Source organism: Salvelinus fontinalis, chromosome 17 (genome assembly GCF_029448725.1).
Source record: "Salvelinus fontinalis isolate EN_2023a chromosome 17, ASM2944872v1, whole genome shotgun sequence".
Classification (NCBI taxonomy): domain Eukaryota; kingdom Metazoa; phylum Chordata; class Actinopteri; order Salmoniformes; family Salmonidae; genus Salvelinus; species Salvelinus fontinalis.
In genome coordinates this window covers 45,349,210-45,361,334 of record NC_074681.1, presented here as the reverse complement: position 1 = coordinate 45,361,334, position 12,125 = coordinate 45,349,210, and the positions used below count along the sequence as shown (strand labels likewise).

At 43.4% G+C, this 12,125-nt stretch overlaps 1 protein-coding gene across 1 annotated transcript in view; it reads right to left on the bottom strand.

Moving 5' to 3' along the window:
- The window catches only part of myo10 (myosin X), a 262,974-nt gene that overhangs the window by 86,799 nt on the left and 164,050 nt on the right, over positions 1–12,125 (bottom strand). Inside the window, exons 5-8 of the mRNA XM_055867578.1 lie at positions 5,309–5,443; positions 1,706–1,830; positions 1,186–1,199; positions 890–974 (exon numbers count right to left, since the gene is read on the bottom strand). Coding sequence (XP_055723553.1) covers positions 890–974; positions 1,186–1,199; positions 1,706–1,830; positions 5,309–5,443 — 359 coding nt within the window. The remainder of the gene's footprint in view (positions 1–889; positions 975–1,185; positions 1,200–1,705; positions 1,831–5,308; positions 5,444–12,125) is intronic.

Below are 12,125 nucleotides of genomic sequence, written 5' to 3'. Positions count from 1 at the left end.
GCTGAAAAGATTTTGCATGGGCCCTCAGATCCTCAAACGGTTCTACAGCTGCCCCATTGAGCGCATATTGGCTGCATCATCGTTTGGTACGACAACTGCAAAGTACCCGACCGCAAGGCGCTACAGAGGGTGGTGAGTACAGAGCTCCTTGCCATCCAGGACTCCAGCCCCCCAAACCATAGACTGTTCTCTCTGCTACCGCACGGCAAGCAGTACCAGTGCACCAAGTCTGGAACCGACAGGACCGTGCACAGCTTCTACTTCCAAGCCATAAGACTGCTAAGCTAATCAAATGGCTACCCGGACTAACCTGCATTGACCCTTTTTTGCACTAACTCTCTTGCACTGACTACACACACACACACACACACACACACACACACACACACACACACACACACACACACACACACACACACACACACACACACACACACACACAGACACACACACACACACACACACACACACACACACACACACACACACACACACACACACACACCCCTTATATAACCATGTTATTTTTTTACTTGGTATTGTTATTCACTGTGTATTTATTCCTCGTGTCAATATATATATTTTTTTAATGGAATTTAATAATATTTAACTCTGCATTGTTGGGAAAATACCCATAAGTAAGTATTTAACTGTTAGTCTACACCTGTTGTTTACAAAGCATGTGACAAATAACATTTTATTCGATTTAGGCAGGCCACCAGATCTTATAAAGTTCGGCTATTATTGGTTTCAATGTTCAGTTTTGATGCTAAAGTGGGCTTGGATCTTACTTTGGGGGCCTTTTTGCCCCATGTAGAAAATAAACTACGAGATAGCTACACCCTTCTGTTATGTTTTGGTTTGACCCATGTATCATATTGTCACTCACCCCTCTGTTCTGCATTGGTTCCAGCCAGAAGTGCATAGAAGATGTGATAGTTCCTTTCCCCTGGATTCTGCCTAACAACTCGATTCTGATAGGGCAGAGGACACAACCATCACTGCACACCTCCGACAGGACACATAGCAACACAATGACATTGGAGAGAGAGAGAGACAGAGACAAAGGGAGAGAGAGAGACCGACCGACTGCCAGAGGCAGAGGGAGAGGGGATAATGGGATAATGGGGAAAGAGAGATTGAGAGAGAGAGAGAGAGAGAGAGAGAGACAGATATAATATTTACCTTCTCTAGGAGGTCTTTGCATAGAGAGGTGGCAGTTAAGGAATATATTACCTTGAGAAAGTCGGATGCTCCACATTGAGATTCATATATGACAATTATCTGGCATAGACTTTTAGAAAGAGAAAGAAGAGGGTAAGACAAAGGAGAGAGAAATATACAGACAGATGAGAGAAAGAGAGGGGAGAGAGAAAAGAGAGAGGGAGAGTGACACCTCAAAGTGGATGAAAAAATAGGAGGGAAAATAGTTCCAGAGAGACAGAGAGAAAGCAGAGTTTTCTATCTCTACACCTAGTCATTGATTGTCCCCTTCTCTAACTCACCAGAACAGAGATTGTCATACGTTTGTTACTAGAACAGCACACTGCACACTAATAAAGCACGCTAATAAATCATCACCCAAACCCTTCACTGAAGAGTGCTTGGCAGCAGTTTGGAGCATTTCCTATAGGAACTTGAACAGGACATGTAGAAAACATCATTCTGTCCACACTATGGTTGTTAATAGCGTAGGAAAGGATACAGTCCACGATTTTACCGCCTTGGATGTTGCCCTTCTGACAGAAGTGCAGTTGAACAAACTTCCCAAAGCGGCTAGAGTTGTTGTTGTAGACGGTCTTGGCGTTGCCGAAGGCTTCCATGATTGGGCTAAAGGAGTAGAGAGAGAGAAAGAGAGAGAGAGAGAGATAGAGAAAGTCCACTAAATGGTTGAAGTAAGAATATTGGCAGCGAGCTGGAGTTTCTTTTTCAAATATTGTTTTTTTTATATCCTCCATGCACCTGCAACTAGATAAGGTTTGAAAACTTCTTTCTTTCCAAAAAGTTAAAACTACTGAAAATGGTTTACAATCTGTACATTAAGTAGGCAGGTGCTGTCCAATAATTCATATAGAGCCAATAGAATATTGTACTGCAGACATTTGCTTTAAAGCAGTATCCACATCCATCGAATGTAGTGATCACAATATAATAGCCATATCTAGGAAAACCAACGTTCCAAAGGCTGGGCCTAATATAGTGTATAAGAGGTCATACAATACATTTTGTAGTGATTCCTATGTTGTTGATTTAAAGAATATTTGTTGGTCTGTGGTGTGTAATGAGGAGCAACCAGACACTGCACTTGATACATTTATGAAATTGCTTATCCCAGTTACTTAATAAGCATGCACCCATTAAGAAAATGACTGTACAAACTGGTAAATCCCGGTGGAGTGATGAGGAATTGAAAAATGGCATGGTTGAGAGGGATGAGGCAAAAGGAATGGCAAATAAGTCTGGCAGCACAACCGATTGGCAAACCTACTGCTATTGAGAAATCATGTGACTAAATTGAATAATAAGAAGAAGAAACTACACTATGAAACAAAGATAAATTACATAAGGAATGATATTAAAAAGCTTTGGAGCACCTTAAATGAAATTATGGGCAAAAGGGCAAACTCAGCTCCATCATTCATTGAATCAGATTCATCACAAAACCCACTGATATTGCCAATTACTTTAATGATTTTTTATTAGCAAGATTAGCTAACTTAGCCATGACATGCCAGCAAATAACGTTGACACTACACATCCAAGTATAACTGATCAAATTACGAAAGACAAGTATTGTAATTTTGAATTCTGTAAAGTGAGTGTGGAAGAAGTGAACAAATCATTGTTGTCTAATCCACAATGACAAGCCATCGGGTTCTGACAACTTGGGTGGAAAATTACTGAGGAAAATAGCGGACGATATTGCCACTCCTACTTACCATATCTTCAATTTAAGCCTACTAGAAAGTGTGTGCCCTCAGGCCTGGAGGGAAGCATTTTACATTTGCATTTTAGTCATTTAGCAGACACTCTTCTCCAGAGCGACTGGATAGGGTTAAGTGCTTTGCTCAAGGGCACATTAACAGATTTTTCACCTAGTCAGCTCGAAGATTCAAACAAGCAATCTTTCAGTTACTGGCCCAACCTCTTAACCACTAGGCTACTTGCCACTCTGTAAAAGTAATTCCGCTACCCAAGAACAGTAAAGCCCCCTTTACTGGATCAAATAGCCAACCAATCAGCCTGTTACCAACCCTGAGTAAACTTCTGGAGAAAATGGTGTTTGACCAGATACAATGCTATTTCACAGTAAACAAATTGACAACAGACTTTTAGCACGCTTATAGGGAAGGACATTCAACGTGCACACCACTTAGATAAATAACTGATTATTAGCTGAGAGAAATTGATGATAAAAGGTTGTGGGGGCTGTTTTGTTCGACTTCACTGCGGCTTTTGACATTATCGATCATAGTCTGCTGCTGGAAAAACGTATGTGTTATGGCTTTACACCCCCTGCTATAATGTGGATAAAGAGTTACCTGTCTAACAGAACACAGAAGGTGTTATGGCTTTACACCCCCTGCTATAATGTGGATGAAGAGTTACCTGTCTAACAGAACACAGAGGGTGTTGTGGCTTTACACCCCCTGCTATAATGTGGATGAAGAGTTACTTGTCTAACAGAACACAGAGGGTGTTGTGGCTTTACACCCCCTGCTATAATGTGGATAAAGAGTTACCTGTCTAACAGAACACAGAAGGTGTTATGGCTTTACACCCCCTGCTATAATGTGGATGAAGAGTTACCTGTCTAACAGAACACAGAGGGTGTTGTGGCTTTACACCCCCTGCTATAATGTGGATGAAGAGTTACCTGTCTAACAGAACACAGAGGGTGTTAGGGTCTACGTATGCTGATGACAACACTATACACGTCAGCTACTACATCGAGGGAAATCACTGCAACACTTAACAAAGAGCTGCAGTTAGTTTCAGAATGTGTGGCATGGAATAAGTTAGCCCTAAATATGTCAAAAACAAAAAGAAATGTTTTTGGGACAAATGATTCAGTAAACCCTAAACCTCAGCTATTTCTGGTAATGAATAATGTAGAAATTGAGCAAGTTGAGGTGACTAAACTGCTTGGAGTAACCCTGGATTGTACACTGTCATGATAAAAACATGTTGACGCAACAGTAGCTAAGATGGGGAGAAGTCTGTCCATAATAAAGCCCTGCCTTCTTAACACTATCAACCAGGCAGGTCCTACAGGCCCTAGTTTTGTCACACACACACACATGACTGGTCAGGTTCCAAAAGCGGGGCATTTGGCTCAGAACAGGTCAGCGCGCCTGGCCCTTAAATGTACACAGAGCTAACATCAATGATATGCATGTCAAGCTCTCATGGCTCAAAGTGGAGGAGAGATTTAAATTCATCACTACTTGTTATTGTAAGAGGTGTTGGTTGACAAGCTGACTGCACTGAGCTTTCTGTTTAAACTACTAGCACACAGCTCAGACACCCATGCACACCCCACAAGACATGCCACTAGAGGTTTCTTCACAATCTCCAAGTTCAGAACAGACTATGGGAGGCGCACAGTACTACACGGAACTCTATTCCACATCAGGTAACTGATGCAAGCAGTGGAATCAGATTTTAAAAAACAGATAAAAATACACCTCATGGAACAGCGGGGACTGTGAAGAGACACACAGGTACAGACGCACAAGGGCTCTAGCACACCCACTCTACACACACGTATGTTGTAATATTGTTGTTTAGTGGTAACATACATTTTGTGTTGTGGATATGTGGTGGTGTGACAGTGTTATACGAAGTACCGTTTTATATGTAATATAAGTGTCTTAATGTGTTTGGACACCAGGAAGAGCAGGAAGAGCTGCCTTGGCAGGAAGTAATGGGGATCCCTAATAAAATACAAATACTGTAAAATGTAAATAAGTACCAACACCTAAAATGAGTACTAACACCTTTTTACTTATGGCTTGCTTACACCATACAACTTTACCCCAGTGTTTGGCCTAAAGACACAAACTTTTGTGTTTCCACCTCTGAGACCTGTCCCCCAAAAAGCCTACCCTGGCCCAAAAAAGATCTACCTTACTTGAGACCAGACTGGCCCATTGGGACTTTTCGGGGGTTTGCGTTACGACAACGATGATTGACTCACTGAATAGAAATGATAAGGCCTTTTCCTTCTCAAAAGCAAGTGTTTAGAGGTTACTCAGAGGTTTTTTGATTCTGCTCTTCACCCGTCCTTAGCTATGTAAACACATACCTGCTCTCCAGGAGGTCCTCCTCCACGTGAGACGTCCTGCCTGTTGAGGAGAGCTCCAGGGAGTGCTCACTCATAGCCGACAGGAACCTCAGGATCAGCTTGGTGCTCTCTGTCTTACCCGCTCCACTCTCTCCGCTGGGGAGGAAAGGAGAAAGAAAGAAATCAGATGTATTTGGATGTATTTCATCTTTCTTCAGTCAACGCTGTAGAATGGGACTGGTACATAATGTAAAAGGCATGTCGAAATGGGAAAGGAGTGATGTTAGTTGATACACTTCCGTATGGTTTTGTGTCATGAATACACGTACACACACACACACACACATGCACGTCAGTAGCGGTCGATGCCGTTTAACATGAGGGAGGATGCTTTTTATTTTATGAGCATGGCCTTATTTCTATTATGGCATATTGGATGACTGTCATTCATATTCTATTCACCCAGATCAATGTTACATCGATAGGTTTAGGCTACTAGATGATACTACATTTTTCCCCTGTACCCATCATGAGGTTGCTTCAACCTAGGCTATTTTACAACGTAGGTGCACAGATCGAGAGAATTTGGAGTAATCAAAGTGACAGACAGTGACAAATTCAATACCGCCTTGCACACCCTTGCCTGCATCTAGCTGATCTAGGGTGTAATCATTAGTCCGAGAGTTGTAAATGACAGTTTCTATTGAACAAATTCAGGTATGTTTATCCCCGTTTGTTCCGTTTAAGAAATGTTTTTCAACAGAATCGGCTAAATGAACACAGCCCTGATCACATGCAAACAGTTCATAGCAGCCACACAACAGCATGATGACTTTGCTCGTTGTATATACAATTCCTTCTCGCAACTATCTACGCGCTCTCCTCCTCTCACCTTTTCCGTTCGCTTGTGGACTTCTGTGACCAGGGGAAAAAACACTTTCCAAGCCAAACCTTCATATCATGACTGCTAACGGCGACACACAGCCTACATCATTGTCATGTCATAGTAAACTAGACTACTAGCACTAATGTATTAGTAAACCCGCACCAATTACACAGGACAGTGTACAGTCAGAAAGCAGTTTAGCAGTTACACCGGCGGGCCCCTGTGGCAATACCTGTATAAAACCAAAAGTTGACCTTGACTTGAAAGAGTTCCAGTGTTGGATAGCCAAAGCCAGCTAGCGTACATAGCATCCCTTTGTTTGAGCAGGGTGTTTGAGTAGTCTTAACTAGCTAGCTGCATTTGCTAGCTAAGTGAAAGTGAAAAAAAAATACATCTAGCTTTCTCTCTCTATCTCTCTTGCTTCTCCTTAATTTTGGAAAATATATATTTGTTCAAATTGTTCAACTATTGTCTTTCTCTCTCTTTGAGTCAACTACTCATCACATTTTATGCACTGCAGTGCTAGCTAGCTGTGGCGTATGCTTCAGTACTAGATTCATTCTCTGATATTTTGATTGAGTGGACAACATGTCAGTTCATGCTGCAAGAGCTCTGATAGGTTGGGGACGTCTTCCGGAAGTTGTCATAATTAGGTTTTGTATTAAAGTCAATGTACCCAGAGGAGGACAGAAGCTAGCTGTCCTCCGGCAACACCATGGTGCTACCCTACAGAGTGCTGCAGAGGCTACTGTAGACCTTAATTGTAAAACAGTGTGTTTTAATCAATTATTTGGTGACATTTGAATATATTTATTATAGTTCTATCTAAAAAGGGTAACTTTAATGTTTCACATTTTTTTAATGAAATTCACTGAGGAGGATGGTCCTCCGCTTCCTCCTCTGAGGAGCCTCCACTAATGCACGCATGCACACATGTCCTTGACACCATATCCCTTACATTTTAGTCTCCAGCCTTCAGCTATATCAAGGGTTTCTTGTTTAATAGCATGTCCTTGATTGAGTCTAGCCATAACAATGATGGTGATAATGCATGATAAGCCGGATGTGTTTCAAGAATGCTTTGTACTCTTCATATGGCATTTAAAACAATGCCTTGCTTGCTTTCATGTATGTATGTATGTATGTATGTATGTATGTATGTATGTATGTATGTATGTATGTATGTATGTATGTATGTATGTATGTGTTTGCATTTGTGTGAATAAACACATGTTAACAATATGGGTCAAATGTAAATTACTAACTGACTGACAAATAGGTTTTGCATTCACTTCCTGAAGCTTTTTGCACATCTGAAACATTCTCAACATACAGGATATTCACCATTTTACCACTAGGGGTTTCATTGCACACTACAAAACATTAGTAAGTAGACTACACTGAATGTACAAAACATTAACGGCTCCTGCTCTTTCCATGACTGACCAGGTGAATCCAGGTGAAAGCTATAATCCCTTTTTGACGGCGCTTGTTAAATCCACTTCAATCAGGGGAAGAGACAAGTTAAAGAAGATGTTTTAAGCCTCGGGACAATTGAAACATGGATTGTGTAGGTTTGTCATTCATAGGGTGAATGGGCAAGACAAAAAATGTAAGTGCATTTGAATAACGTGTCGTAGTAGGTTCCAGGCACACCGGTTTGTGTCCAAAAAATGCACCGCTGCTTGGTTTTTCACGCTCAACCGTTTCCCGTGTGTATCAAGAGTGGTCCACCACCCAAAGGACATCCAGCCAACTTGACACAACTGTGGGAAGCACTGGAGTCAACATAGGTCAGCATCCCTATGGATTGCTTTTGATACCTTGTAAAGTCCATGCCTCGACGAATTGAGACTGGTCTGAGGACAAAAGGGGGATACAACTCAATATTAGGAAGATGTTCTTCATGTTTTGTACACTCAGTGTATACTGTACCATTGCTCACCAACCCTTGTGCAGATGAACTACAGGGTGCGCAGACCTTTTGCTCCAGGCCAGAAATAAAAATACACATTTTATTTTAATTCCTTGCTCATCTGGATTTTAATTAATTGAATCATGCGTATTATTGATCGGCTACAACAAAAGCCTGCACACCCTGAACAAAAAATACTGTGCAGAGAGCAATAGAGTTGCTCGAGTGTTGATTTACAAGAAGAAGTTAAACATTCAAAAGACTGCTTGCATGGTTCCCTTTCAGTCGGTACTCTCCGTACAACACAACCATGGGGAGTCGCTCTCTCGCGACTGACTGAATAACTAAAATCATGCCCGACAATGCCAAAGAAAATCATGCCTCACTGGAATCTCCGCCTTCCACAGGTGATAACCGTGATGCTCAGATTCATTCATTCAATTCTTCCTCTCTTTACCTTGGGCTTAGCAGGAAAGATTCACGCTACAATTTTTTGGCGCGGAGGAACAGACTATCTGACTTTGCCAACTAAACTGTCCATTTGTGGTGGAGCGTGCTCACCCCCTGGATGTTGTGTGCTTGAGTTTGTATTTGTTCTCCTAGTTTCCTAACCACAAACCAATGAGTTATTCTTCGGATTGCTTGACCTGGCTTTAGCAATGACTGAAACGACGAAGGCTAGCAAGCCGGGTTTGAGTTTGCGACCATGCCCAAATGGATAAAAAGATACTCATGTTTGTTGTCTTGTATGTCTCAGCTCGGGGCGTGCTCTGGCTGCCCTCGCTCAAATCAATTTGTGTGCGGGACTAGGGAACGGTGTCAGTAACAGTGACACCGTCCGCGGCTGGCACTGTTCCCCTAGTCCACAGCGCAGGTTCTCTTGGCAATCGTGTAGCATTCTTGAGGGGGCTTGGTGTGTCTGATAGTGACTTCTTCTCCCGGGCACCATACCTCGGCTGAGTTGCGGGATGCGGAGATGGATTAGGTCTTTGTTTGGTCGAAACAAATGTTGTCTACCTGGGCATGGTGTATGCGGTAGCTGCCCGCCCTCAACCCGGCTTCTGTGCGCTCTGCCGGGGTTATGGGAGGCTACTCGATCAGAGAGGGTCGGCCATGGGTACCCCCCCGCCACCTTGGTCTGCCTTAGTCAATCCCCGCTTGCCTCTATTCCCAGACTTGTCAATGAAGGATCCAGTCCCACCTCGGTGATCCGGTCCTACGTAGACTTTAGAGACCAGGCTAGCTAAACAATCGCTGCATAGCGTACTAGCCAGGTTAGCTACTGCCAGCTATTCATGCCTCCCCACGGTGGAATTGCTTGGGTAGCTCTCATACTTAGTATACGTAGCGTTAAGTCACTTGGTTATTCTAAACGGACCGTGCTAGCTAGCTAGCCTAGCTTAGACTAAAAGCCTCATGGCTAACATTGGCTTGCATGCATAACTTCCGGCGGATGAAGTTTACTAGTGTTCCTCCTGCATTACGGCAGCCCCATTCCTATTTCCAAATCCTGGAGTTGGAGGGATTGGAGGAAGTGGGGTTTGCATGCACCTCCGATGAGGAAGCAGTTCCATCCTAGAGCGAGGGGCCTTAGCACGGGTCTGAGCAACCAGTGCACCCCTCCACAAAAACATTACTGTGATGACAGTGCCCCCCACATTTCTTACTATGTCAGCCATTGCCGGACACCCCTGCTCCCATAAGGCTGGGCTTCATGCAGGCTATACAGTCTCACGGTACATTGGGAGCTTGTCCATGTTTAATTTGGGAAACCAAGTGAAATCTGTCCGGGAACATCGATAGTAAAACATACTTAATTAAACCGTTGATAGCCCCTCTCCCTGTGCTATCGAGAAAGGAATGAAGAAGAGAGAGGATACACATGGTGGTGAGATATTCTGTAGCTAGGATGTGTTAGGATTTGAAACAACATCCACAACGACCATGTTTTCCCACTCAGTTTCAACCTGTTGTTGAACTTCTTTCTTAAAATGGATAAATCACAGTGAGGTGAGTTTTAAAAGCATGACACTGTCTTGATGATAAGGGTTTGATGTTATTTTTGATTGCATTTGCATTGATGTCAGAGTGGTTAGAGGAACAATAGAGGGCCGGGTACCGAGTTGGGTACTACAAACGCATGTCCAGAGTGCATAAGATGAGATTACAGAGTCAAGTGGAATTTGACTGCTGTCATGAAACAGGTAATACGATCACTGTAACAGCCCATGTAGAGACTGGTCTGAGCCGGTGCACACCATTTTAGGGGGATGAGTGGCGACATCGATTCCCACCACTGGGCCCAGTAGGTCACACCTGAAGCGACCAGGTGAGATGCGTCCAGGTGAGTGGCTAGCCTCAGTGCTGGAAAGGCTGCATCAACAATAGCCCCAGGGGAGCGACTTCCATCACAGAGGCCATCATCCCCAGTAGGCGTAGGCACTGTCGAAAACGCACTGTGACCCAGCCAAACACTTGTCTGAGCAGGGGCCGGACACCCTCTGTGGGGATAGAAGATCACGATACGCGAATGAGTCTAGCTCGAGACCCAGAAGGGGAATGCGCTGAGATAGTCAAACAGCTCTTTCTTTGGTTTCTTATGAAGCCTAGAGACTGAATACAGGACAGTAGAATGGATGTGTAATACAGTTTGCTCCCTCGACTCTGCCACCACCAGCCAATCGACTCCAATAGCCAGCGCCTTGTGAGTATTCTGAATTTGTAGACTCTGAGGTGTTTGTTGAGGGCATGGACGTCTAGAATGGGTTTGCAAAGTTCCATCCCTTTTCGGATCCAGGAAATACCCCTGTATCTCCGACATAGGAACCACTTGGATTGCTTGCTTCTGGAGAAGGGAGGATATTTCCTCCCTCAAAACGGGCGCTAAAGGCTTCGTGAACAGTCCACGTGATGATGCCACAGAAGCGAGGGGGACACACAACAAATTGTAGCCTGTACCCCAATGTCACTGTTCGGATGATCTAGGAGCAACATTGTGCCTTTGGTCAGATCAAACAGCTAGCCTCCCATCAACTGCTATTTGAAGGGGCGGGACGCCACCTTTTAGATGGGAAAGATTGGTTATTTTTCTGTTTCCACCACTCTCTGAAAAACAAGACCCCTTCTGTGGTAACAGACAGGGGCAATTGTAATTCAATCGAATTCCCAGGCACGAAAAGTGTTGAGCTGGAGACAAACAGCTCATTTCGGGGTTCATATGAACCACATAGACTGTATGTGGGATAATAGCATGGTTGTGTTCAACCCTGCTCGTTACCTCTATTCCACAATCAACAACCTGTATCAATGCCATGATCATTTAGGCCAATTCTACTTCAACGAGGTCAAATCAGGAAATACATAATTGCAATTGAATGCATGATCGAAAAAAACCCTGGCCCAAGAAAGCATTCATTGTCTCCATATAGGGGGTCAAATGGAATTCATTACAAATAGTGAAGCCCAAAAAAAGCTGTGAAACTATTCTCAAACCGAACACTCAGTGACAAGACAGAAATAATTAGAAAGGCGCATAATAGCAATGTCATTCCAAAATCTCCAGGGTTAAGAAATCTGACAACCCTCAGCCAGACTCTAAGAAACTTCCAGAATGAATGTGTCAAATGTAAAACTAGTTAACACATTTTCAAAGACACATACAAACCTTAACGATACCCAAAGCTAATTCACAGACATTCATAGTGGTGTCTCAAATTAGAAGTGAAAGTCATGGCAACCCTCAGCCGAAGCTTCCAGTAGCATTACTTCAAGATAACTTGTTCGCCTCAGACAGGGCTACATGTTTGCCTAAACAATGGGCCAGGGGCCCACACAGGAAGTGCTGTCTGTGGTGACAGAGCAAAAATAATAGCTGCCAGCTACTAGCCTGTCTGCTCCAGCCTCCTCCCTGTGGTCCCTGTTGGCAAGGCCAAGGTCAACAGACAAAAATACGATGCACATCACACACACCAAACATTAAGACACAAGAGTCCACTAACTCTTCAAGTGTCAAATCGGGAAACTTCTTGTCCCTACAG